This window comes from Penaeus chinensis, chromosome 9 (genome assembly GCF_019202785.1).
Source record: "Penaeus chinensis breed Huanghai No. 1 chromosome 9, ASM1920278v2, whole genome shotgun sequence".
Classification (NCBI taxonomy): domain Eukaryota; kingdom Metazoa; phylum Arthropoda; class Malacostraca; order Decapoda; family Penaeidae; genus Penaeus; species Penaeus chinensis.
The window spans coordinates 32,401,571-32,426,570 of record NC_061827.1 but is presented as its reverse complement, the minus strand read 5'-3'; the positions used below and the strand labels follow the sequence as shown (position 1 = coordinate 32,426,570).

The 25,000-nt window shown below is 40.3% G+C and overlaps 4 protein-coding genes across 5 annotated transcripts in view; all 4 read right to left on the bottom strand.

The window, feature by feature from the left end:
* LOC125029066 overlaps positions 1–2,526 on the bottom strand; it is a 5,140-nt gene extending 2,614 nt beyond the window's left edge. For both annotated transcript variants that reach the window (XM_047618809.1, XM_047618810.1), the window contains exons 1-4: positions 2,154–2,526; positions 1,712–1,933; positions 810–1,439; positions 472–687 (exon numbers count right to left, since the gene is read on the bottom strand). In XM_047618809.1, the coding sequence (XP_047474765.1) occupies positions 472–687; positions 810–1,439; positions 1,712–1,933; positions 2,154–2,471 (1,386 nt within the window). In that variant the 5' untranslated portion in view covers positions 2,472–2,526. The remainder of the gene's footprint in view (positions 1–471; positions 688–809; positions 1,440–1,711; positions 1,934–2,153) is intronic.
* A 1,464-nt stretch (positions 2,527–3,990) lies between these two features.
* LOC125029063 lies at positions 3,991–10,247 on the bottom strand. Its single transcript, XM_047618806.1, has 9 exons — positions 10,048–10,247; positions 9,354–9,935; positions 8,775–9,002; positions 7,888–8,592; positions 7,523–7,747; positions 5,955–7,271; positions 5,630–5,854; positions 4,674–5,189; positions 3,991–4,564 (listed from the first exon to the last, which is right to left on the bottom strand). Exons 1-9 carry the CDS (start codon positions 10,237–10,239, stop codon positions 4,157–4,159), a joined length of 4,398 nt encoding a protein of 1,465 aa, XP_047474762.1. The 5' UTR covers positions 10,240–10,247; the 3' UTR covers positions 3,991–4,156.
* Positions 10,248–10,369: 122 nt separating this feature from the next.
* On the bottom strand, positions 10,370–11,738 carry LOC125028746. Its single transcript, XM_047618229.1, has 3 exons — positions 11,349–11,738; positions 10,996–11,223; positions 10,370–10,882 (listed from the first exon to the last, which is right to left on the bottom strand). The coding sequence occupies exons 1-3, from the start codon at positions 11,682–11,684 to the stop codon at positions 10,370–10,372; spliced, it is 1,077 nt and encodes a 358-aa protein (XP_047474185.1). The 5' UTR covers positions 11,685–11,738.
* A 1,236-nt stretch (positions 11,739–12,974) lies between these two features.
* On the bottom strand, positions 12,975–24,385 carry LOC125028745. The gene is made up of 12 exons (XM_047618227.1): positions 23,978–24,385; positions 23,625–23,852; positions 19,914–23,509; positions 19,611–19,848; positions 18,735–19,442; positions 18,311–18,535; positions 16,148–18,100; positions 15,808–16,023; positions 15,103–15,693; positions 14,765–14,989; positions 13,766–14,284; positions 12,975–13,657 (listed from the first exon to the last, which is right to left on the bottom strand). The coding sequence occupies exons 1-12, from the start codon at positions 24,311–24,313 to the stop codon at positions 13,250–13,252; spliced, it is 9,243 nt and encodes a 3,080-aa protein (XP_047474183.1). The 5' UTR covers positions 24,314–24,385; the 3' UTR covers positions 12,975–13,249.
* Between the last annotated feature and the right edge of the window lie 615 nt (positions 24,386–25,000).

Below are 25,000 nucleotides of genomic sequence, written 5' to 3'. Positions count from 1 at the left end.
CTGGCACACATCACCGGGACCGCGGTTATTCAGAAAGTGCTTCCACTCAAGCAAGGGAGGCAATGACAGCATTATGTAGTCATATTTTAAAGAAAGGCTCTGTCTAGTGGAATGCTACAGGCTGAAAATAATTTTTTGATTGTGTGTATGTATACATACATGCATATATATGTATCTATCTATATGTATGTATGTATACATATGTATATATATAAATATAACGTATATATATATATATATATATATATATATATATATATATATAACGTATATATACATATGTACGCACGTGTGTGTGTGTGTGTGTGTGTGTGTGTGTGTATGTGCGTGCGTGCGTACATATGTATATATACGTTATACACACACACGTATGTTTATTTTTATATGTACGTATGAATATATGCGTATAAATAGATAGGAATTTAGTTACACACACTTATACATTCGTTGTAGTTATGAGCCAGTAAATACCTTTTTGGGAGCAGTAATTGTAAGAATGCCATCGGAAGACATGACGGCGCTGACATTTGACATGTCCGAGGTTTCGGGCAGCGTGAAACGCTGCTTGAAGGTGGCCGAAGCTCCCTCTTCGCCCTTCTCCAGACGCCCCTCCACCACCAGCTCGTAATCTCCCTCCGCTTTCACCTTCAGCTCCCCGACCACGAAGCCATGCACGTCCAGCGCGATCTGTAATGCACAAGTACTTTTTATCATCTTTTATTTTTTAATTCTTATTTCTATTAGATTATTCATATTTGAAAAAAAAAAATCATATAGAGTAAAACAATCGATCATTTGCAGGGACGTACCTTGTGGCTGGTGGTGTCTGATGTGACGGTGATAGCCAGGTTTTCTTCCTTCAGGTCGCGCGGCCGGAGCTGTCTGTAGCGATCCAAAACATCACTTTGGTGGAGCTCCTTTTCGACGCGACGATCCGTGTTATTCCATCTGCTTAGTGCCTTCCGAACAGCAATGTCGAAATCGTCGTGAATATCTGAGAAGAAAGAGTCTTGGAAGAAACTCCCTCTTTGCGTGATGGGGAAGAATACATCCCAGGAATCTCGACGGATCCTCCGCGAGTCGGTATCTGCTTGATTCTTTTTTCGCATCGATGATGAAGATTCAGAGCTGACGCTCTCCGCTGTTTTCGGTTCCGTAACTCCAAATACTTGTTTCGATTGCATTTGTTCCTGGGCGCCACTGGAGGCAGAGGAATTCTGAATAACTTGAGCATCTATAGATTGGGATCTTGCTGAACTCATTGCATCATCAGCTGTTTGTGAAGTTCTTTTGTCGTAAATATTTTTCAGAGAGCATCTCAAGCACTGGCACTCTTTCTCTGACGTTTCTGATCCTTGGAGGGACGCCTCCCCGCTGGCGGAGGACGAAATGGTCTGAGTCTGCTGCAGGCTGACAGGAATGCTGGTGGATTTCTGCTCCTGGTAAGAAAAGGTGTTTAGATTCTCTCTGTGTCTGATTGTCTGTATGTCTCTCCCTCTCTATATATCTGTGTGTGTGTGTGTGTGTGTGTGTGTGTGTGTGTGTGTGTGTGTGTGTGTGTGTGTGTGTGTGTGTGTGTGCATGTCAGTCTCACACATACACGCGCGCGTACACACACACACACACCAGTTTTAATGTGTATATGTATAAATATTAACATATAAAGTTTTATATGATCATTGCAAAAACTCGGCAAGTAACACAAGCCTACCATTTTTGGAGCCGTGATCGTTAGGATTCCGTCTGCTGATATGACAGGCATGATGGCCGTCATGTCGGTGTCTCCCGGCAGGGTGAATATGCGTCTGAAGGTGTTCGAGGAGGAAGAGTTTCCCTCCTTCTTCTCCATACGGCCCTCCACCACCAGCTGCTGCTCGTCTATCAGGTTCACTTTCACGTCTCCCTCCACGAAGTCATGTACGTCCAACACAATCTGCACGTAAAGTATTTAAGATTAACAGGGACATTTATAGCTGCGCATTTGAGTAAAACGAAATCACCTCTTTGAATAGTGTTCTACTTTATCAAACTCCACCAACAGAACCTATTTCAGCACCAGTTTAGAATGAACGATTTTCTATAACTTTTGACAAATAAATGAATATTCACTTTAATAAAAATCGTCTTCTCTAATTGTTAGGTGTGTAACTCACTTTGTGCCCTGTGTTGTCTGACGTGACGGTGACTGCCTGACTTTCTTCATTCATATTCTGAGATCGAAGTCGTCTATAGCGACGGCTGACGTCATCCCTACTGTCTGTTACCTTGAGATCTGGTTCATTCCACCTGCCTAGTACCTCCCTAATGGCGGCATCGAAGTCATGGTGTATATTCGAAAAGAACGAGTCTTGAAAGAAGCTTCCTCTTCGAGTGATGGGTAGAAACAGATCCCACGAACTCAGAGACGATCCTCCGCATCTTCTGCACTTAATACCGGACTGGGAAAGTCCCACGTCATCGCTGGAAGCCATTGGGGAGAGCACTTGAGAGGAGCAGCTGAGGCGGTGGACGTATGCTTGCGATACTGAAGGTGCTTGATGGGACCAACACTTTTATAGCGTTGGATGTAGCGCGGGTGTGAGAGGGCGGGTAGGAATAGTACTTCGCTCTTTGCCAAAATTGTTGAAATTTACCTGTGCTATTTGATGATTCAGAACTGAAATAACTGAATTTCAGGGTCGCTGTGAAAAGTTGCCACTTCATGTTGCTAGGACCGCCATGAAATAAGTATCTGATTGTTGAAGACCATTCTTCGACATGCTTTCCCTACCGAGCCTTTCTTCCTTTAATCATATTAATTTTTAGAAATTATGCTGCCTACTATTCTCAAATAACATCTTCAGCACTCAATGATTAGTTTAATGATTGTTCTGAAAAAAAAAAGTAACGACACACTAAAAATATTGTAAACTTGGTCTGGAAATTTCATAAATATTAACAGCTTTTTTGTACAGAAGATGAATGACAACAACAACAGAACGAGAAACAACTACAATGCGATTATTTACTCATTTGTTTTTATACTTCAGGGTCAGCATCAGAACTCGTGGCCCGTCTTAGAAGGACCTATATAGACCTATTCCATAAATTTGGGGACTAGCCTGTGAACAAGAAATTAAGTTTCAGATGCAAATATATATTTATACTATTTACTTGTGTGACCACTCATTTTGTTACATCTAGAACGTATTTCAACATTCCATATACACGAGTAGATTATACATGTTAAGTCAGGATTTGGATTATAAAAATAACTGGCATCTTACATATAGTAGAAGGTGCTAGGCCCATAAGGAATGTCGCAATTAATTGATAAATGAATATATAGACATACTACTGGATAAAGAATCTGATACACGAATTAATCAGTATACATTGACACATTTATATCCTTAACACAGAGAATGTTCAGACAGACATAGACTGTCGACAAGTTAACATCAAATCATCAGTTTATATACTTCAAATTACATTCAGCATTTTCTTTGTGCAAATAATAATCGTAGACCTAACATGTCTTTATTTAAAATATATTCTTCATACGTTAAAACAGGGCTACATAGTTACTTGCATAGCTGTCACTGTTACATAATAAAACAGGCAAAAATCAGTAAGATGCAACAATTTTGCCTTAGACAATTTGAGATAAAATGAATGTTTCTCAGTGCCACTAATGAAAGTAAATAATCTTGTCTACTTATGAAAATTATCATTTCCACCTAATATCGCACTTCACGGATTATCTTTGGCCTAAACAAATGATTTATGCTCTTTCTCTTTTCTTGCGAAACTTATTTTTATAGTATGAAGATAATCTTTTTTTTCTTGAAGCCGATTTACTGTTTTATAAAACAGATTAACTAAACAATAAAACAATGTTTTTATTCGAAATAAAATATCAAAGCATTTACAAGAAGGAATGTGATATAAAACTCATTGTTTCTTCATATGTATAATGTATGTAAACAGATACATATAACATTCATAAAAAATAACATTTACTCCCTCTATATAGTTAACATCACAAATAAATTCAGTTATTGAGTATAAAATAATGTATTATTTGAAAATATGCAATTATACATTTATGTAAAAAAATCAAATAAAAAACAAAACAAAATATGCATTTATAACTCTGTGTAAGGACGTTTACTCTCTAATATTGCTTCGCATAGGAGCGATGGTAGCGGGAGCGAGAGCCAGTGCTGAAGCTCCGAGAGCTGAGGCCTTCCAGATCCGCGAGGGAGTCCTTCACTTTCTTGTCCTCCCACCTGCCAGCCGTGTCACCGTAGGACTTCCTCTCACTGGAAAATCCCCTTGCACTAGTCCTGTACTCGCATGCTCTCTTCTTGGAGATGATTGTCAGGATTCCGTCCGAGGACAACACGCAGCTGATGGCGTCTCGGTCGACGAGGTCAGGCAACGGCAAGCGACGTTCGAAGCTCACTTGGGACACTGTGCTTCCGTCCAGCTTATCTGCTTGACCCTCGACCAGCAGTTCCTTGCCCTTCACCAACTTCACTGTCACGTCGCCCTTAATGAAATCAAAAACGTCCATCACAATCTGAAAAGGAAAAATACATTTGATTACGAAACTAGCTATTCATTCTTCCCAGAAAAAAAAAAAAAAATGATATGAAAATGGCTTAACTGAAAAGACGTTTTACACCCACCTTGTGCGAGTCTTGATCGTCAATGATGCCAACAGCCTGAGTTTCCAACTTGAGGTTACGCTGACGCAGACGTCTGTAGTTGTGCATGGCGTCACTTCGACAGGTCCATGCATTAGCCTTTTCCAGCACTTCTCTCACTGCTTGGCTGAAGCTGTCACGAACATTCGCGAAGAAATAGTCTTCAGTGAATACACCCCTTCTGTCCATGTGTAAAACCCTGGTTTCCGTTGAAAAGCTTGGAATGTCAAATTTAAAGTCCTTGTCAGCTTTCATCTTTGTCTCCTTGTTGAGCATATGTCCATTTTCAAAGTCTTCGTCGTCGTCTTGGAAAGTGACTTGGTAGCGGTCATCGACTTTCTTGGCAATTGCTTTAAATTCCTCGTCATCCGAAGATGAACCTCTCTTTCCCAAAGAGTTATCGGCGAGACGATGTCCATTTGTGAATTTCCTTGTAAACGTTGCATCGCCATCGTCCATGTCTTCATCAGTCGAAACGTATTTTCGTGTATAGACCTCCTGTAGAACGTGAAAGATATGTGATTTTTCTACGATTTATATGTATTTAACAATCACGTCTTTGCGTGTATGACGGCATATGGTATATGCATATGAAGAGACACTTCTTTTTCCTCCCATACATGAAAAAATAAACAGTATTGCCCATCTCTATATAACAATATAAATATCTGTGTATATATATATTCATACATGTGTGTGTATGTAAACATATATACACATATAATATATATATATATATATACGTATATATATTCATATATATATTCATATATATATATAATCATATATATATATGTATTCATATATATATATATATGTATATATATATATATATATGTGTGTGTGTGTGTGTGTGTGTGTGTGTGTGTGTGTGTGTGTATATATACGTGCATGTGTGCATTTGTGTGAACACACATACATAGTTAAGTATAACCTACCCTCTTCGGAGCCAAAACTTTAAGCACACCGTCAGAAGACATGACTGAAATGACAGCCTCAAGCTCAATGTCTCCAGGAACAATGAACCGACGAAGGAACCGCTTGCTGGACTCGGAACAGTCTTCCTTCTTCTCCAAGTGACCTTCAACCACCAACTCTCTCTCGTTCACAGCCTTCACGCTGATCTCTCCAACGTCCATAAAGTCTTGAACATCAATGACGAACTAAAACAAATAATTACATGAGAAAGTCGGTTTACATGATGAGTTCTCATAAATAACATTACTTAACAAAGTAATAAATTAAACTAGTTTATGTCTATACCTTATAATGATGTTTATCTTCTGAAGACGTCACTGCCTGATTATCTTCCCTCATATTTCGTGCTCGCAGTTTTCTGTAGCAAGTCATCTCGTCATCGTCAGACGACTTCTCTCCCCATTTGCTCAGGACTTCCCTTACAGCTTTCTGGAAATCCTCCCTTGTGTCACGGAAAAAGTAATAGGAGAAGAAGGGTCCTCTCTTCGTGACTGGAAAAGACTTCACTACAGAATTAGATTGAGAAACACTCGTGAAACGAGAGGACGTTCCAATACATGTGTCGGTGACATTATAGCTGTTGGCTTCTTGAGACTCTCTGTCACATTCTTGCCCAAAGCGTTTAAGTCTATTGTTGTCCTCGAAATTGGAAGCAAGTTTGGACATATCTGTCCCCGACGTGAAATCCTCTGACTGTAGTGTCACATTCTTGTTCAGTCCATCTTGGTTTTCAGTCTTCGGCTCAAGCACACACTTTTCAGCAGAAAGTGAAGGTGATCGTGAGTCAAAAAATTCTTTTGTAATGTTGCATTTTGCTTCAGTCTTAATGGAGTTTTTAGCATTATTAAGCCCGATGTTTCCTTCCGACGTATTCTGGGTCTCAGCAACAGCTTCCTGTGAATCTTTTACATCAAGAATTTCTACAGCTTCTGAGTCTTTCAGATCAAACACTTCTGCAGCTGTCTCTAAATCCCTTTGATAAAAAATATCAACAGATTCCTGGGAATCTTTCAGATCAGGAATTTTATCAACTTCTGTGCCTTTCACTTCAAGAATGTCAAAAGTTTCCTGTGAGTCATTCACATCAAAAATGTCAACAGATTCCTGTGAGTCTGTCAGATCAAGAATCACAAAAGTTCCTTCTGAATCTCTCGCATCTAGTATGTTAATAGATTCCTGTGAATCTTTCAGATCAAGAATTTCAATTGCCTGTTGGCAGTCTTCAATAGTCTCAGAGTCTCTTTCTTCTTCAGGAATGACAGACAGAAGAGAATCCTGGGAAGAAGATCCAAAGTCACATGATGCACAGCTATCGTCAAACGTTTCTTTCATGGCAATTGAATTTCGGCGACATAAGGAGTAAAACTGCATTTCATCAGACACAGCAGGCGAATCATTAGCCATCACTTCAGCAGAGGATTCTTGGGTGCCAATAGTTTCTTTGCTCTGATTTTGACCTTCTACAATGTCAAAATTTGAATCATGACATTCCTCTTGGAGAGAAATTGTTTCACTGGTTGGGAATACCGAGCATTGAACTTCAGAGGATCCATGAACTTCCTCAGCAGAGCTTTTCACTTTGCATTCTTCCAATTCTTCTGGCTGTTAAACAATTTAGGTATTAGCTTGAAATTTAGATTTGATCTTAAGGACACAGAGACATGATTGTACATGTGTGTGTTTGCGCACACATGCTTTCATACATATGTCTCAGGAGGAGGGGGAGTGTGTGAGTCAAGTGAATGTGTGCTATGTGCAGGTATTTATTTGTAAGATTTTGTATATTTTTAGGAACAGACATTTTCATCTTTTATAACATATGACAGTATTATTTACAGATAATCTTTAAATACCATTTCTGAAGCGATGATCGTAAGAATGCCATCTGAAGACATGATGCAAATGATGGATGTCATGTCAATATGCTCTGGCAAGGAGAAGCAGCGTCGGAAGGAGCATGAGGACACGGATGAGCTTCCTCCTCTCTTCGCCACACGTCCTTCCACCACCACCTTCGTCTCGCCAACCACCTTCACCTTCAGATCCCTATTCATGAAGTCTTGGACGTCCAACACGATCTGTAATTTTTTTTTTTTTTATTAAACAGTAGGCATAATGCTTACATCTGAGTATCATATTTGAATGAATAACTATTCAAACGAAAAAAAAGACACTTAAACATATTGTATTATTCAGAGTGATTTTTTTAAATACTTACCTTGTAACTAGTGTTGTCGGACGTTACAACAGAAACTTGAGTTTCTTCCCTCAAATCGTGCAATCGAAGCTGTCTGTAGCGGTCCAGAATATCGCTGTGACTAAGGCTAAGAAAGTCCTCACTGTCTACGTTAACCCACTTCTTCAGGACCTCTCTGATGGCAGTGTAGAACTCTTGGTGGACATCGAGGAAGAAGGAATCTTGAACGAAGCTTCCTCTTCGAGTGATGGGCAAGATTTGTTTGATGGCTTCTGTCGACTCAGATTCTGATTGCACAGATGCTTGTTGTTCTTCATGAGCAGAAATAAAGTCATCACAAGAGGCGCTTTCCGTGATTGTTGATTCAGATGATCCAGCCAATCGCTTGAGTTCATGATCCTGATTATTAGCAACGTTTCCATGTTCATGTACAGAACCAGTTGTAGACTCATCCACAGATTGATTTTGACAGATCTTGGGCTTTAACACTTTTTCAGCAGGAACCTCGAATTCTTTCTTCAGCTTTCTCGTCTTGTCTGTATACATGTGTTTTCGTTCACATTCAAAGTCTTTCTGATCTACACTGACAAGATTCTCGTGAACAGAGATGTTTTTCTCTGTCACCGACGAAAGTGCTTCAGGTGTTAAGTCTTGAACCGTTGTTGATTCCTTCTTTTCCTCAGTCATGGAGAAATTTACATGTGTGTTTTGTTGTGGTTCCCTTGCCTGAATGTGATATAAGACCCACTTTATACTAATTTTTATGCATGATTAGACTAAAGATAGTGGTATGTTGCAATTTCATAAACATATTTGAAGTTTACACATTTATCTTTTCATACATGATTATGTAATGTAAACATATAGAATCTATTAAGTTCTCTTAACATAAAAGTTGAGTTATTTACCATTTTCAGAGCAGTTATTGTGAGGATACCATCTGAAGACATGACAGGAGTGATGTGGGCCATGTCAGTGCGGTGAGGCAGGGTAAAGCGGCGTCTGAAGGAGTATGACGAGACGGATGAACTTCCTTCCTCCTTCTTCTCTACGCGTCCTTCCACCACCAGCTCCTTCTCGTCTACGACTTTTACCTTGACGTCTCCGTACATGAAGTCATGCACATCTAGCACGATCTATGAAGTTGAAATTGAAATGAATTTGCTTATTTTTTCAAGTGAATGAAAAGGATTGTCATAATAAAATAATACTTATGGTAATCTTAATAATAACAATGGTAATAATGGTAATGGTAACAATGATGATAATAATAAGAAAAAAAACAAAAGAAAAAAAGAGCAAGTAAACTTAATGGAATAATGTTGGTAATGATATTTGAAAACTTTCTACAACCCTCAGTGCAGAAGTGTATATTAAGTAATGAGAATCGTGTACTAAGAGTAAAGCATAAAATGCTTTTTAATCAATAAAATATCTCAAAAAATATAAGACAGTGGTGAACCCTAATACACAGAGAGGGGACTGACCTTGATGGTAGCTTCGTCTGACGAGACGGAGAAGGCCTGGTCCTCTTCCCTCATGTTTCGAGATCGAAGCTGCCTGTAGCGGCTCAAGATGTCACTGTGACTGACATCGTCTGTCACCGTGAGATCAGAGTCATTGCATTTCTTCAAGATTTCCCTGACAGAGGCGTCGAAGCCTTGGCGTATGTCGGAAAAGAATGAGTCTTGGAAGAAGCTTCCTCTCCTAGCGATGGGCAAGAAATTGTCTTGCGAATTTCCAAGAGTTTTCTTTGCTTCTAGAGAATTCGGAATTCTTGTGGATGCAAAATCTGTGATGACAGACGATTCCTTCTGTAATGATTGTTGGGTGTTGCTTGAGATATTGGAAGTTGCAGTTTGGGTCTTGTTCTCGTCAATATTCTTCTGATAACATCGTGTGTATTTACGTTCCTCCTCTTGGTCTGTGTGGGATATTCCTTGGCCAGATGCTGTTTCCTCAGAAACTCCCGAGGTCGTCGAGGAAGTTGAGCTGTGAACTTCTGATGCATTGTGCGTTTCCTTGACACTAGTGGGGATGACAGTAGTCTTCTGTTGTGTTTCTCTCTCCTGTTGGTTAAGAAAGGCGTATTAATTATGCGGATGCCTGCTACACTTTAGATTCATTTATGTAAAATCTTCATAAGGCATTACTGAAGTACAAGAGAAGCTAGAACAATACCTTCTTGGACGCAGTGATTGTGAGGATGCCATCTGACGACATGACAGACGTGATGGACGTTATGTCAATGGACTCAGGCAAGGAGAAGTTGCGTGTGAAGGTGTGCGAGGACCCGGCCGACTGGGCCTCCACCAACAGCTCCTTCTCGCCCATCAACTTCACCTTCACATCTCCATCCACAAAGTCATGCATGTCCAACACGATCTGTGAAATGATTTACGGTAGATTATAAACAAAAAATTGTCCATGAAACCTAAGGGTTCTTCCATCTTTAAATTCTTTAATTCTTCAATTTTTATAAAATGAAGAAAAGTAGTTCATATTAATATTCCCAAGATGTAGATAAATTAATTAAGTGTGTAGTCATTATGCAACTTACCTTATAACTAATATTATCTGAAGTAACTGTAATGGCCTGTTTGTCACTCCACAGGTTCCGTGATCGAAGCTGTCTATAGCGGCTCAGTCTGTCGCTGCGGTGGAAGTCGTCATCGTCCCAGAAGTCCGCCAACTGGAGGTCGGCGTCATTCCAGCCATTGAGGACCTTCCTGATGGAGGCATCGAAGTCACGGTGTGTACCGGAGAAGAATGAGTCCTGGAAGAAGCCTCCCCTTCGAGTGATGGGCAAGGATGTGTCCCACGAACCGCTGTGAAACCGAGAGGAATCAGGTGTTCTTTTAGAACCAAAATCACACGAACAGGTTTCTTTTTGTGTAGAAGAAGAATGTTCTGATTCTATCCGAGATTCCATGTGTTTTTGCGTCTCGCTGACTTTCTCCCGATAATTCGAAGCGAAAGTTTGATTCATTGCATTTTCCTTTGTCGTTTCTGTTTTCTGTGAGATAAAAAATAATCTAATATTATTATTAATATAACCTGGCTTTTCGTTTCTCATACAAAAATTATTTGTTTCTATTCTTATTGCTTACAAGAAAATAGTTGACTCACTTTTTTTGGCGCGCTGATTGTGAGGATACCATCTGCAGACATGACGGACGTAATCGCTGTCATGTCTGTGTGTTGAGGCAAAGAGAAGTAACGTCTGAAGGAGTGTGACGAGACGGATGAGCTTCCTTCCTCCTTCTTCTCCACGTGTCCTTCCACCAACAACTCCTCCTCGTCCAACACTTTCACTTTCACGTCTCCACACATGAAGTCATGCACGTCCAGCACAATCTGGGAGATAGAATTTATGTGTTATAACTTTAGTTATTTGTGGACGTTTTCTGCAATTTTACACACTGTTTAAGCGTATCTCGTCCAGTGACTATTTGGAAAGAGCGATTAATATACCGACTCACCTTATGACTTGTGTTGTCAGATGTGACTGTGACAGCCTGGTTCCCTTCCTTTAGGTTATGAGATCGAAGCTGTCTGTAACGGTCCATAATATCATCCCGGCGGAAGTCTTTCACTTTCAAATCTTCGTCACTCCATCTGGCCAACACCTCCCTGACGGAGGAGTCAAAATCCTTGTGTATGTCAGAGAAAAACGAGTCTTGGAAGAAGCTTCCTCTGCGAGTGATAGGAAGGAACACATCCCGCGACCTGCTGCTTGACCTTGCCTGCCGAGAGCACTTTGCAGCGGGTGTGGAGGAGACTTTCACGTACGACTTCTTTATATGAATGGGCGCCATTTTCAAAAAAGGAATATATGTACACTTGTGTTTTGACTTGAGAGGAGATCGTTGGAGGTGCACGTGCGCTTGTAAACTGAAGATTCCTAGGAGGACACTAAACATATATACTGTACCTGGCGAGTGTGAGCGTGTGACGTGGCAACGGCGTCACTTGGCATGAACATCTTTTGCGTGGCTGCCAAAGTCCAGAGATGTGAGTAATCATCCGTGACTCAAGTCCAGTATCGGCATTGGCGGCGTTAGCATGACTGAAGTAGTATTCCATGACAATACTGCTTAATGCGTCGGAGGATATTTCGGGAAGATTTGCAACACTCTTTTTCGAATAAGATTAATTTTAACTTTAACTAATGAACCTTTTACCTGCAATCAGTTACATGTACACACATCCATGCACACGTGCACAGACACACACACATACACACACACATATATATAGAGACAGATAGATTTGTATATTCATATATACATATATATAAATAATAAGATTTTTATATCCATATATACATGTGTTTACAAAAAGGCACACATACATACACAACACACAAAAACATATATATAAAGGTATGTAAACACATACACACATGCACACACAATTATATATCTATATATAGATATATGTACATGTGTTTAGAAACACACACACACACACACAAACACACACACACACACACACACACACACACACACACACATATATATATATATATATATATATATATATATATGTCCATATATGTATATAAATGTATCTGTATACACTCACACACACATACTATAATAATAACAATAATAATATGTATAATTAGAATTACATTTATGATTATAACTATAATGATCAGGATGATGACAATAATGATGGTATTAATAATAATTATAATAACAATAAATATGCAGTGTATGGACTGGGTGTTTTAAAAACGCATGTGTGCCTCCCAGTTTATGTGTGCAAATGAGTGCATTTTAACACTTGCGTGTGGGCATCTAATCGTCTGTGTGCACATCAGTGTTTCTTTTTCTTTGGGGATAATAGAAGATGATGGATAATGATAATAACAAACATTTGTTGTTGCCAGAGGCGTCAATTGGATGGGTGGGGGCCGGATGAGGAACATTTTGTCCCCCAGAAACTGTTTGTCTTCCTCAAGGGCTACACATTTTTGTTTAGTTTTGTGTACGTATTTTTTTTTTTTTTTTTATGAACTTTTGAACTTTGAATTCTGATTACTACAATTCGTATATCAATAAGATAATGCCTATCTGAAAGGAGGATCAGTGCAATTATGATTAGAGAAAGTCATTTTATTTGGATATACAAATACACTTTTTCTTCAAAATAAAATATGAAGGTATTTGTAGAAAGGAATGTGATTTAAAAATCAATACTCTTCTATACAAAACTTATATGTAAACAATTAGTTATGTAGGGTAGACTTCACATATAAAGGTACTCCTCAGCAGTAAAATTAACGTGTATATATAAAAATAATCACTTATTGAGTACAAGAATACATATTTTTTTTAACTATGCATTAAAATATCTGTGTGAGGACTTATACTCTCTAATATTGCTTCGCATAGGAGCGATGGTAGCGGGAGCGAGAGCCAGTGCTGAAGCTCCGAGAGCTGGGGCCTTCCAGATCCGCGAGGGAGTCCTTCACTTTCTTGTCCTCCCACCTGCCAGCCGCGTCACCGTAGGACTTCCTCTCACTGGAAAATCCCCTTGCACTAGTCCTGTACTCGCATGCTCTCTTCTTGGAGATGATTGTCAGGATTCCGTCCGAGGACAACACGCAGCTGATGGCGTCTCGGTCGACGAGGTCAGGCAACGCGAAGCGACGCACGAAGCTCACTCGGGACACTCTGCTTCCGTCCTGCTTCTCTGCTTGACCCTCGACCAGCAGTTCCTTGCCCTTCACCAACTGCACTGTCACGTCGCCCTTAATGAAATCAAAAACGTCCATCACAATCTGAAAAAGAAAAAAACATTTGATTACGAAACTTGCTATTCACTCTTCACAGAAAAAAATAAATTGTGATATAAAATTGGCTTAACTGAAAATCCGTTTTACGCCCACCTTGTGCGAGTCTTGATCGTCAATGATGCCAACAGCCTGAGTTTCCAACTTGAGGTTACGCTGACGCAGACGTCTGTAGTTGTGCATGGCGTCACTTCGACAGGTCCATGCATTAGCCTTTTCCAGCACTTCTCTCACTGCTTGGCTGAAGCTGTCACGAACATTCGCGAAGAAATAGTCTTCAGTGAAAACACCCCTTCTGTCCATGTGTAAAACCCGGGTTTCCGTTGAAAAGCTTGGAATGTCAAATTTAAAGTCCTTGTCAGTTTTCATCTTTGTCTCCTTGTTGAGCATATGTCCATTTTCAAAGTCTTCGTCGTCGTCTTGGAAGGCGACTTGGTAGCGATCATTGATTTTCCTGGCAAATGTCCTAACATCCTCGTCATCCGAAGATGAATCTCTCTTCCCCAAAAAGTCCTCGGCGAGACGATGTCCACTTGTGAATTTCCTTGAAAACATTGCATCGCAATCGTCCATGTCTTCTACATCAGTTGAAACGTGTTTTCGGTTGTGGCCCTTCTGTGGAACAAGGAAGGTATGTGAGATTTAGGAATATTTATATCATGTATTCAACAATCACGCCTTTGCGTGTATGACAGCTTTTGGCATGCATTGTATGTATATTAAGCACATAAAGAGACACGCACTTTTCATGTCTTTCTCTTATGTTTGCAGTGCTCTTCACTATCAGTTTTTTCCCTCCCATACATGAAAACATAAACAGCACTACCCATCTCTTTATAATATACATCTGTATATATATTCATTCATATATATATATATATACATTCATTCATATACATATATATATGTACATATATATGTATGTGTGTGTATGTGTGTGTGTGTGTGTGTGTGTGTGCATATATTCATATATGTAAATATATATATATACATGCATATATAGTGTATGTATATATATATTCATATATATTTGCATGCATGCGTAGGTGTACACGTGCATGTGAACACACACATACATAAGTAAGTATAACCTACCCTCTTCGGAGCTGAAATTTTAAGCACACCGTCAGAAGACATGACTGCAATGACAGCTTCAAGCTCAAAGTCTCCAGGAACAATGAACCGACGAAGGAACCGCTTGCTGGACTTCGAACCGTCTTCCTTCTTCTCCAAGTGACCTTCAACCACCAACTCTCTCTCGTTCACAGCCTTCACGCTGATCTCTCCAACGTCCATAAAGTCTTGAACATCAATGACGAACTAAAAAAAAAAAAAAAAAAAAAAAGGTACATGAGAGAGTCGGTTTACACGATGAGTATCCATAAATAATATTGCTTAACAAAGTAACAAATTAAACTAATTTATGTCTATACCTTATAATGACGTTCATCTTCCGAAGACGTCACTGCCTGATTATCTTCCCTCATATTTCGTGCTCGCAGTTTTCTGTAGCAAGTCATCTCGTCACCGTAAGACGACTTCTCTCCCCATTTGCTCAGGACTTCCCTTACGGCTTTCTGGAAATCCTCCCTTGTGTCTCGGAAAAAGTAATCGGAGAAGAAGAGTCCTCTCCTCGTGACTGGAAAAGACTTCAATGCGGAGCTAGACTGAGAAACACTCGTGAAACGAGAGGACGTTCCCATACTTGTGTCTTCGGTGACGTTATATCTGTTGGTTTCTTCAGATTCCCTGTCATATTCTCGTCCAAAGCGTCTCAATCTATTGTCCTCGAAGTTGGAATCGAGTTTGGACCTCTCTGTCCCCGATGTGAAGTCTCGAGAGAAATTAAGAGTTTCCTGTGACTGTGATGTCACATTCTTGTTCAGCCTATCTTGATTTTCAGTCTTCACCTCAAGCACGCGCTTTTCAGCAGAAAGTGAAGGTGATTGTGACTCAATAATTTCGTTTGTAATGTTGCATTTTGCTTCAGTCTTTTTAGCTGTATTTAGCTCGACTTTTCCTTCCTGCAAAATAATCATTTGATATTATATTTGCACAGTGTATATCATTTTTTTTTTTTTTTTTTTCACAGATGATTTACTCCCAGTTGTCATTAACAACTTATAATTGGAACCTACCTTAAATATCACAGTAACTGAGAGGATGCCATCTAACGACATAACAGAAGTGATATCGGTATACTGCGGAAGAGAGAAGCGGCGTCTGAAGGAGTGAGAGGTCTCGGATGAGGTTCCTTCGCTCTTCACCACACGTCCCTCAATGACTAACTCTTTCTCATCAACAACCTTCGCTTGTATATCTCCACTCATGAACTCATAAACGTCCACAATTATCTGGAAACAATAGGTAGTTTTTAAAGTGTTTAGTTTGAAAAAAATCATGCTAGTAATGATTTACTAATGCTAGTGATGGTAATCAGTATATCGATAAAAAACAATGACAATAATATTGTCTAACCTTTAGAGGAGACTTGTCTGATGTAACGAAAACAGCCTGATTCTCTTCCTTTAGATCGCGAGATCGAAGCTGCCTGTAGCGTTCCAGGAGATCGGTGTAACAGAGGTTAATGTCGTTCTCAAAGTTTACTTCATTGCACCTGTCCAACACCTGCCTGAGAGCGGCACTGAAGTCTCGGTGAGTGTCGAGGAAGAATGAGTCTTGGAAGAAGTTTCCTCTTTTGGTGATGAGCAAGAGCTCTTCTGGCGAATCTCTGTGAACGCTTCTCATTCCTTTCAACGTTTCAGCCGTTTCTGTAGACTCTTCTGTATGTGCGGTTTCAGTCATCTCTGTAAGTTTCAGCTGCCCAAGAGTATCGACGACTTCTTTTTCATAGGTACAAGAATCTCCAGATGACTGAGGGGAATCTGTGCAACTCTCAGTTGCTGCCAACTGATTCATTTCACTGTCGAGCGTTTCCTCAGAAACTGGTTTGGACCTTTCTTGCACAGGTACTGCATCCTCAGTGACATCGTCCAAAATGGCTGAAGACTTTGAGTTATGAGCTTCTGACGTATTCTGAGCCTCAGCAACAGCTTCCTGTAAATCTTTCACATCAATAATGCAAACAGATTCCTGGGAATCTTTAAGATCAAGAATTTCAACAGCTTCTGAATCCTTCAGATCAAAAATTTCAGCAGCTTCCTCTGAATCCTTTTGATACAAAATTTCAGCAGCTTCCTCTGAATCCTTTTGATACAAAATTTCAGTAGATTCCTGGGAATCTTTAAGGTCAGGAATTTCTACAACTTCTGAGCCTTTCACTTCAAGAATGTCAATAGGCTCATGTGAGTCTTTCACATCAAGAATATCAACAGATTCCTGTGAGTCTCTCAGATCAAGAATTTCAACAGCTTCTGGACCTTTCACTTGAAGAATGTCAGCAGATTCCTGTAGCTCTTGCACATCAAGAATGTCACCAGATTCCTGTGAGTTTTCCAGGTCAAGATTTTCAACAGCTGAGCCTTTTGCATCAAGAATGTCAACAGATTCCTGTGAGTCTGTCAGATCAAGAACTTCAACAGCTTCTGGACCTTTCACTTGAAGAATGTCAGCAGATTCCTGTAGGTCTTGCACATCAAGAATGTCACCAGATTCCTGTGAGTTTTCCAGGTCAAGATTTTCAACAGCTGAGCCTTTTGCATCAAGAATGTCAACAGATTCCTGTGAGTCTGTCAGATCAAGAACTTCAACAGCTTCTGGACCTTTCACTTGAAGAATGTCAGCAGATTCCTGTAGCTCTTGCACATCAAGAATGTCACCAGATTCCTGTGAGTTTTTCAGGTCAAGATTTTCAACAGCTGAGCCTTTTGCATCGAGAATGCCAACAGATTCCTGTGAGTCATGCAGATCAAGAATTTCAATTGCCTGTTGGGAGTCATCAAGATGAAGGACTTCTTCAGGAATGACAGAAGGAAGAGAATCCTGGGAGTTATCACCAAACGTTTCATTCAAGCCAGTCGAACTTCGGCGACATAGGGAACCTTCTTTAATATCTGCAGACTCGGAGTAAGACACAGAAGCTGAATCATCAGCCATCGCTTCTTCAGTTACAATAGATTCTAGTGTGCCAATAGTCTCTTTGCTCTGATTTTGACTTTCTACAATGTCAAAATCAGTATCATGACTCGATGTTGCTGCAGAATCAGACGACAGAAGGAACTGTTGGGTTGTCTCAGATTGCACTGACTGACACATTTCTTCAGAGGAGACTGGAGTCTTTACATCTTCGAACTCAATGCTCGTATCTTCTGCCATAGAGTCCATGCAGTCATATGTGGCTTTGCTTGCATTTTCACATTCCTCATGGAGAGAGATTGTTTCATTAGTTGGGAATACCGAGCGTTGAACTTCAGAGGATTCTTGAACTTCCTCATTGGAGCTGATCACTTTGTATTCTTCCGATTCTTCTGGCTGTTAAACAATTTAGGTATTAACTTGAATACTAAGGACACAGAGACAGGAGTGTGTATGTGTGTGTATGTATGTGTGTGTGTGTGTCGGGGGTGAGGGGAGTGCTTGTGAGTTGGTGTGTGAGTCATGTGAGTGTGTGCTATGTGCAGACAGTTTGATCTTTATAACATATAATATATGTCATATCATCTACAGATAATCATTAAATACCATTTTTGAAGCGACGATTGTGAGTATGCCATCAGAAGACATGATGCACGTGATGGTTGCCATGTCAATATACTCTGGCAAGGAGAAGCAGCGTCGGAAGGAGCATGAGGACACGGATGAGCTTCCTCCTCTCTTCGTTACATGTCCTTCCACCACCACCTTTGTCTCGCCCACCACCTTCACCTTCAGATCCCTATTCATGAAGTCTTGGACGTCCAACACGATCTGTAAAGATATAAGGATGTTAAACATTAAGCATAATGCTTACATATGTGAGTATCATATGTGAAAGAATAGCTATTTACATAAAAATAAAACCACATGTTAGCAGTTGCAGGTTGACTGAAAACTATTGGTATTTAATTGATCTTGAAAAGAAGCTTAATCATATTGTATTACTCGGAGTGATTCATGAACTACTTACCTTGTAACTAGTGTTGTCGGACGTGACGATAGAAACTTGAGTTTCTTCCCTCAAATCACGGGACCGAAGCTGTCTGTAGCGGTCTAGAATATCGCTGTGACTAAGGCTAAGAAAGTCCTCAGTGTCTATGCTAACCCACTTCTTCAGGACCTCTCTGATGGCAGTGTAGAACTCTTGGTGGACATCGAGGAAGAAGGAATCCTGAACGAAGCTTCCTCTTCGAGTGATGGGCAAGATTTCCTCGCGCAGATTGATGGCTTCTGTTGACTCAGATTCTGATTGCATGGATGTTTGTTGTTCTTCATGGGCAGGAATAAAGTCATCACAAGAGACTTTCTCAGTGATTGTTGATTTGAATGTTTCAGTCAATCGTTTGAGTTCATGATCCTGATTATTAAAATCGTTTCCATGTTCATGGACAGAAGCAGTTGTAGATTCATCCACAGACTGATTTTGACAGATCTTGGGCTTTAAAACTTCCTTGGATTCAGCAGGAAATTCGAATTCTTTCTTCAGCTTTCTCATCTTGTTCTCGTATGTGTGTTTTTGTTCACACTCAAAGTCCTTCTGATCTACATTGACAAGATTCTCGTGAATGGAGATATTTTTCTCCGTCGTGGACAAGAGTGCCTTGGGTGTTAAGTCTTGAACCGTTGTTGATTCCTTCCTTTCCTCAGTCATGGAGAAGTTTTGCTGTGGTTCTCCTGCCTGAATGAGATATAAGAACGTTTTGCTCACTTTATGCATATAAAGAAAAACCTAATGATACATTCCAGTTTCATTAACATACCAGAGGTCTTTATATTTACCTTTTTAAACATGATTCAGCAATGGGATCTATCAAGTTTCAGAAACATAAAAGTTGATGTTGTTTACCGTTTTGGGAGCAGTTATTGTGAGGATACCATCTGATGACATGACAGAAGTAATGTGTGTCATGTCAGTGCGGTGAGGCAGGGAAAAGCGGCGTCTGAAGAAGTGTGACGAGACGGATGAACTTCCTTCCTCCTTCTTCTCTACGCGTCCTTCCACCACCAGCTCCTTCTCGTCTACGACTTTCACCTTGACGTCTCCGCACATGAAGTCATACACGTCAAGCACGATCTGGGAGATAGAATTTATGTGTTATAACTTTAGCTATTTGTGGACGTATTCTGCGATTTTACACATTATTTAGGCGTGTCTCGTCCAGTGACTATTTGGAAACAGCGATTGATATACCGACTCACCTTATGACTTGTGTTGTCTGATGTGACTGTGACAGCCTGGTTCCCTTCCTTTAGGTTACGAGATCGAAGCTGTCTGTAACGGTCCATAATATCATCCCGGCGGAAGTCTTTCACTTTCAAATCTTCGTCACTCCATCTGGCCAACACCTCCCTGACGCAGGAGTCAAAATCCTTGTGTATGTCAGAGAAAAACGAGTCTTGGAAGAAGCTTCCTCTTTTGGTGATGAGCAAGAGCTCTTCTGGCGAATCTCTGTGAACGCTTCTCATTCCTTTCAACGTTTCAGCAGTTTCTGTAGACTCTTCTGTATGTGCGGTTTCAGTCATCTCTGTAAGTTTCAGCTGCCCAAGAGTATCGACGACTTCTTTTTCATAGGTACAAGAATCTCCAGATGACTGAGGGGAATCTGTGCAACTCTCAGTTGCTGCCAACTGATTCATTTCACTGTCGAGCGTTTCCTCAGAAACTGGTTTGGACCTTTCTTGCACAGGTACTGCATCCTCAGTGACATCGTCCAAAATGGCTGAAGACTTTGAGTTATGAGCTTCTGACGTATTCTGAGCCTCAGCAACAGCTTCCTGTGAATCTTTCACATCAAGAATGTCACCAGATTCCTGTGAGTCATGCAGATCAAGAATTTCAACAGCTTCTGGACCTTTCACTTGAAGAATGTCAGCAGATTCCTGTAGGTCTTGCACATCAAGAATGTCACCAGATTCCTGTGAGTCATGCAGATCAAGAATTTCAACAGCTTCTGGACCTTTCACTTGAAGAATGTCAGCAGATTCCTGTAGGTCTTGCACATCAAGAATGTCACCAGATTCCTGTGAGTCATGCAGATCAAGAATTTCAACAGCTTCTGGACCTTTCACTTGAAGAATGTCAGCAGATTCCTGTAGGTCTTGCACATCAAGAATGTCACCAGATTCCTGTGAGTCATGCAGATCAAGAATTTCAACAGCTTCTGGACCTTTCACTTGAAGAATGTCAGCAGATTCCTGTAGGTCTTGCACATCAAGAATGTCACCAGATTCCTGTGAGTCATGCAGATCAAGAATTTCAACAGCTTCTGGACCTTTCACTTGAAGAATGTCAGCAGATTCCTGTAGGTCTTGCACATCAAGAATGTCACCAGATTCCTGTGAGTCATGCAGATCAAGAATTTCAACAGCTTCTGGACCTTTCACTTGAAGAATGTCAGCAGATTCCTGTAGGTCTTGCACATCAAGAATGTCACCAGATTCCTGTGAGTCATGCAGATCAAGAATTTCAACAGCTTCTGGACCTTTCACTTGAAGAATGTCAGCAGATTCCTGTAGGTCTTGCACATCAAGAATGTCACCAGATTCCTGTGAGTCATGCAGATCAAGAATTTCAACAGCTTCTGGACCTTTCACTTGAAGAATGTCAGCAGATTCCTGTAGGTCTTGCACATCAAGAATGTCACCAGATTCCTGTGAGTCATGCAGATCAAGAATTTCAACAGCTTCTGGACCTTTCACTTGAAGAATGTCAGCAGATTCCTGTAGGTCTTGCACATCAAGAATGTCACCAGATTCCTGTGAGTCATGCAGATCAAGAATTTCAACAGCTTCTGGACCTTTCACTTGAAGAATGTCAGCAGATTCCTGTAGGTCTTGCACATCAAGAATGTCACCAGATTCCTGTGAGTCATGCAGATCAAGAATTTCAACAGCTTCTGGACCTTTCACTTGAAGAATGTCAGCAGATTCCTGTAGGTCTTGCACATCAAGAATGTCACCAGATTCCTGTGAGTCATGCAGATCAAGAATTTCAACAGCTTCTGGACCTTTCACTTGAAGAATGTCAGCAGATTCCTGTAGGTCTTGCACATCAAGAATGTCACCAGATTCCTGTGAGTCATGCAGATCAAGAATTTCAACAGCTTCTGGACCTTTCACTTGAAGAATGTCAGCAGATTCCTGTAGGTCTTGCACATCAAGAATGTCACCAGATTCCTGTGAGTCATGCAGATCAAGAATTTCAACAGCTTCTGGACCTTTCACTTGAAGAATGTCAGCAGATTCCTGTAGGTCTTGCACATCAAGAATGTCACCAGATTCCTGTGAGTCATGCAGATCAAGAATTTCAACAGCTTCTGGACCTTTCACTTGAAGAATGTCAGCAGATTCCTGTAGGTCTTTCACATCAAGAATGTCAACAGATTCCTGTGAGTCTTTCAGATCAAGAATTTCAACAGCTTCTGAGTCCTTTGCATCAAGAATGCTATCAGATTCCTGTGATTCTGTCAGATCAAGAATTTCAACAGCTTCTGGACCTTTCACTTGAAGAATGTCAGCAGATTCCTGTAGGTCTTGCACATCAAGAATGTCAACAAATTCTTGCGAGTCTTTCAGATCAAGAATTTCAACAGCTTCTGAGTCCTTTGCATCAAGAATGCTATCAGATTCCTGTGAGTCATGCAGATCAAGAATTTCAACAGCTTCTGGACCTTTCACTTGAAGAATGTCAGCAGATTCCTGTAGGTCTTGCACATCAAGAATGTCACCAGATTCCTGTGAGTCATGCAGATCAAGAATTTCAACAGCTTCTGGACCTTTCACTTGAAGAATGTCAGCAGATTCCTGTAGGTCTTGCACATCAAGAATGTCACCAGATTCCTGTGAGTCATGCAGATCAAGAATTTCAACAGCTTCTGGACCTTTCACTTGAAGAATGTCAGCAGATTCCTGTAGGTCTTTCACATCAAGAATGTCAACAGATTCCTGTGAGTCTTTCAGATCAAGAATTTCAACAGCTTCTGAGTCCTTTGCATCAAGAATGCTATCAGATTCCTGTGATTCTGTCAGATCAAGAATTTCAACAGCTTCTGGACCTTTCACTTGAAGAATGTCAGCAGATTCCTGTAGGTCTTGCACATCAAGAATGTCACCAGATTCCTGTGAGTCATGCAGATCAAGAATTTCAACAGCTTCTGGACCTTTCACTTGAAGAATGTCAGCAGATCCCTGTAGCTCTTTCACATCAAGAATGTCAACAAATTCTTGCGAGTCTTTCAGATCAAGTATTTCAACAGCTTCTGAGTCCTTTGCATCAAGAATGCTATCAGATTCCTGTGAGTCATGCAGATCAAGAATTTCAACAGCTTCTGGACCTTTCACTTGAAGAATGTCAGCAGATTCCTGTAGGTCTTGCACATCAAGAATGTCACCAGATTCCTGTGAGTCATGCAGATCAAGAATTTCAACAGCTTCTGGACCTTTCACTTGAAGAATGTCAGCAGATTCCTGTAGGTCTTGCACATCAAGAATGTCACCAGATTCCTGTGAGTCATGCAGATCAAGAATTTCAACAGCTTCTGGACCTTTCACTTGAAGAATGTCAGCAGATTCCTGTAGGTCTTGCACATCAAGAATGTCACCAGATTCCTGTGAGTCATGCAGATCAAGAATTTCAACAGCTTCTGAGTCCTTTGCATCAAGAATGCTATCAGATTCCTGTGAGTCATGCAGATCAAGAATTTCAACAGCTTCTGAGTCCTTTGCATCAAGAATGCTATCAGATTCCTGTGAGACAAAATAAGATTTATTATTAGTATCAATATAATGTAGGGTTCTTCTTGACTCATACAGCATTCATTTGTTTATATACTCACTGTTTACAAGAAAATAATTGACTCACTATTTTTGGCGCACTGATTGTGAGGATACCATCTGCAGACATGACGGACGTAATCGCTGTCATGTCTGTGTGTTGAGGCAAAGAGAAGTAGCGTCTGAAGGAGTGTGACGAGACGGATGAGCTTCCTTCCTCCTTCTTCTCCACGTGTCCTTCCACCAACAACTCCTCCTCGTCCAACACTTTCACTCTCACATCTCCACACATGAAGTCATGCACATCCAGCACAATCTGGGAGATAGAATTTATGTGTTAGAACTTTAGTTATTTTTGGACGTTTTCTGCGATTTTATACACTATTCAAGCGTGTCTCATCCAGTGACTATTTGGAAACAGCGATTGTTATACCGACTCACCTTATGATTTGTGTTGTCTGATGTGACTGTGACAGCCTGGTTCCCTTCCTTTAGGTTACGAGATCGAAGCTGTCTGTAACGGTCCATAATATCATCCCGGCGGAAGTCTTTCACTTTCAAATCTTCGTCACTCCATCTGGCCAACACCTCCCTGACGGAGGAGTCAAAATCCTTGTGTATGTCAGAGAAAAACGAGTCTTGGAAGAAGCTTCCTCTGCGAGTGATAGGAAGAAACACATTCCACGACCTGCTGCTTGACCTTGCCTGCCGAGAGCACTTTGCAGCGGGTGTGGAGGAGACTTTCACGTACGACTTTTCCATCTGAATGGGCGACATTTTCAAAATAGGAATATATATACTCTTGAGCTATGACTTGAGAGGAGACCGTTGTAGGTGCACGTGCGCTTGTGAACTGGAGATACTTGGGAGAACTGAAAACATATATACTGCCGTTTCTGGCGAGCGCGAGCGTGTGACGTGGCAACGGCGTCACTTGGCACGAATAGCTTTTGCGTGGCTGCCCAAATCCAGAGACGTGACTAGATGCCTTGTTATGGCACTGGCGGTTTCCTGAGTAACCAGGTGGATTCAGTACGACTATGGTTATCTAGTGATATTTTAGAAAGTTTTGAAATACCCAATTCCAGCTACTGAAACGAAGGCATTTTTAGCTTGAATTTAAAATATATATAGATACACACGCATATATATATATACATATGTGTGTGTGGACATAATACATATATGTATGTATATGTATACATATATATATACATATAATATAATATATATATATATATATATATATATATATATATATATACATGTATATATATATAATATATATGTACACACACACACACACACACACACACACACACACACACATATATATATATATATATATATATATATATATATATATATATATATATATACGTATATATTTCCACACACACACATGCATATATATATATATATATATATATATATATATATATATACATATATATACAGATATAT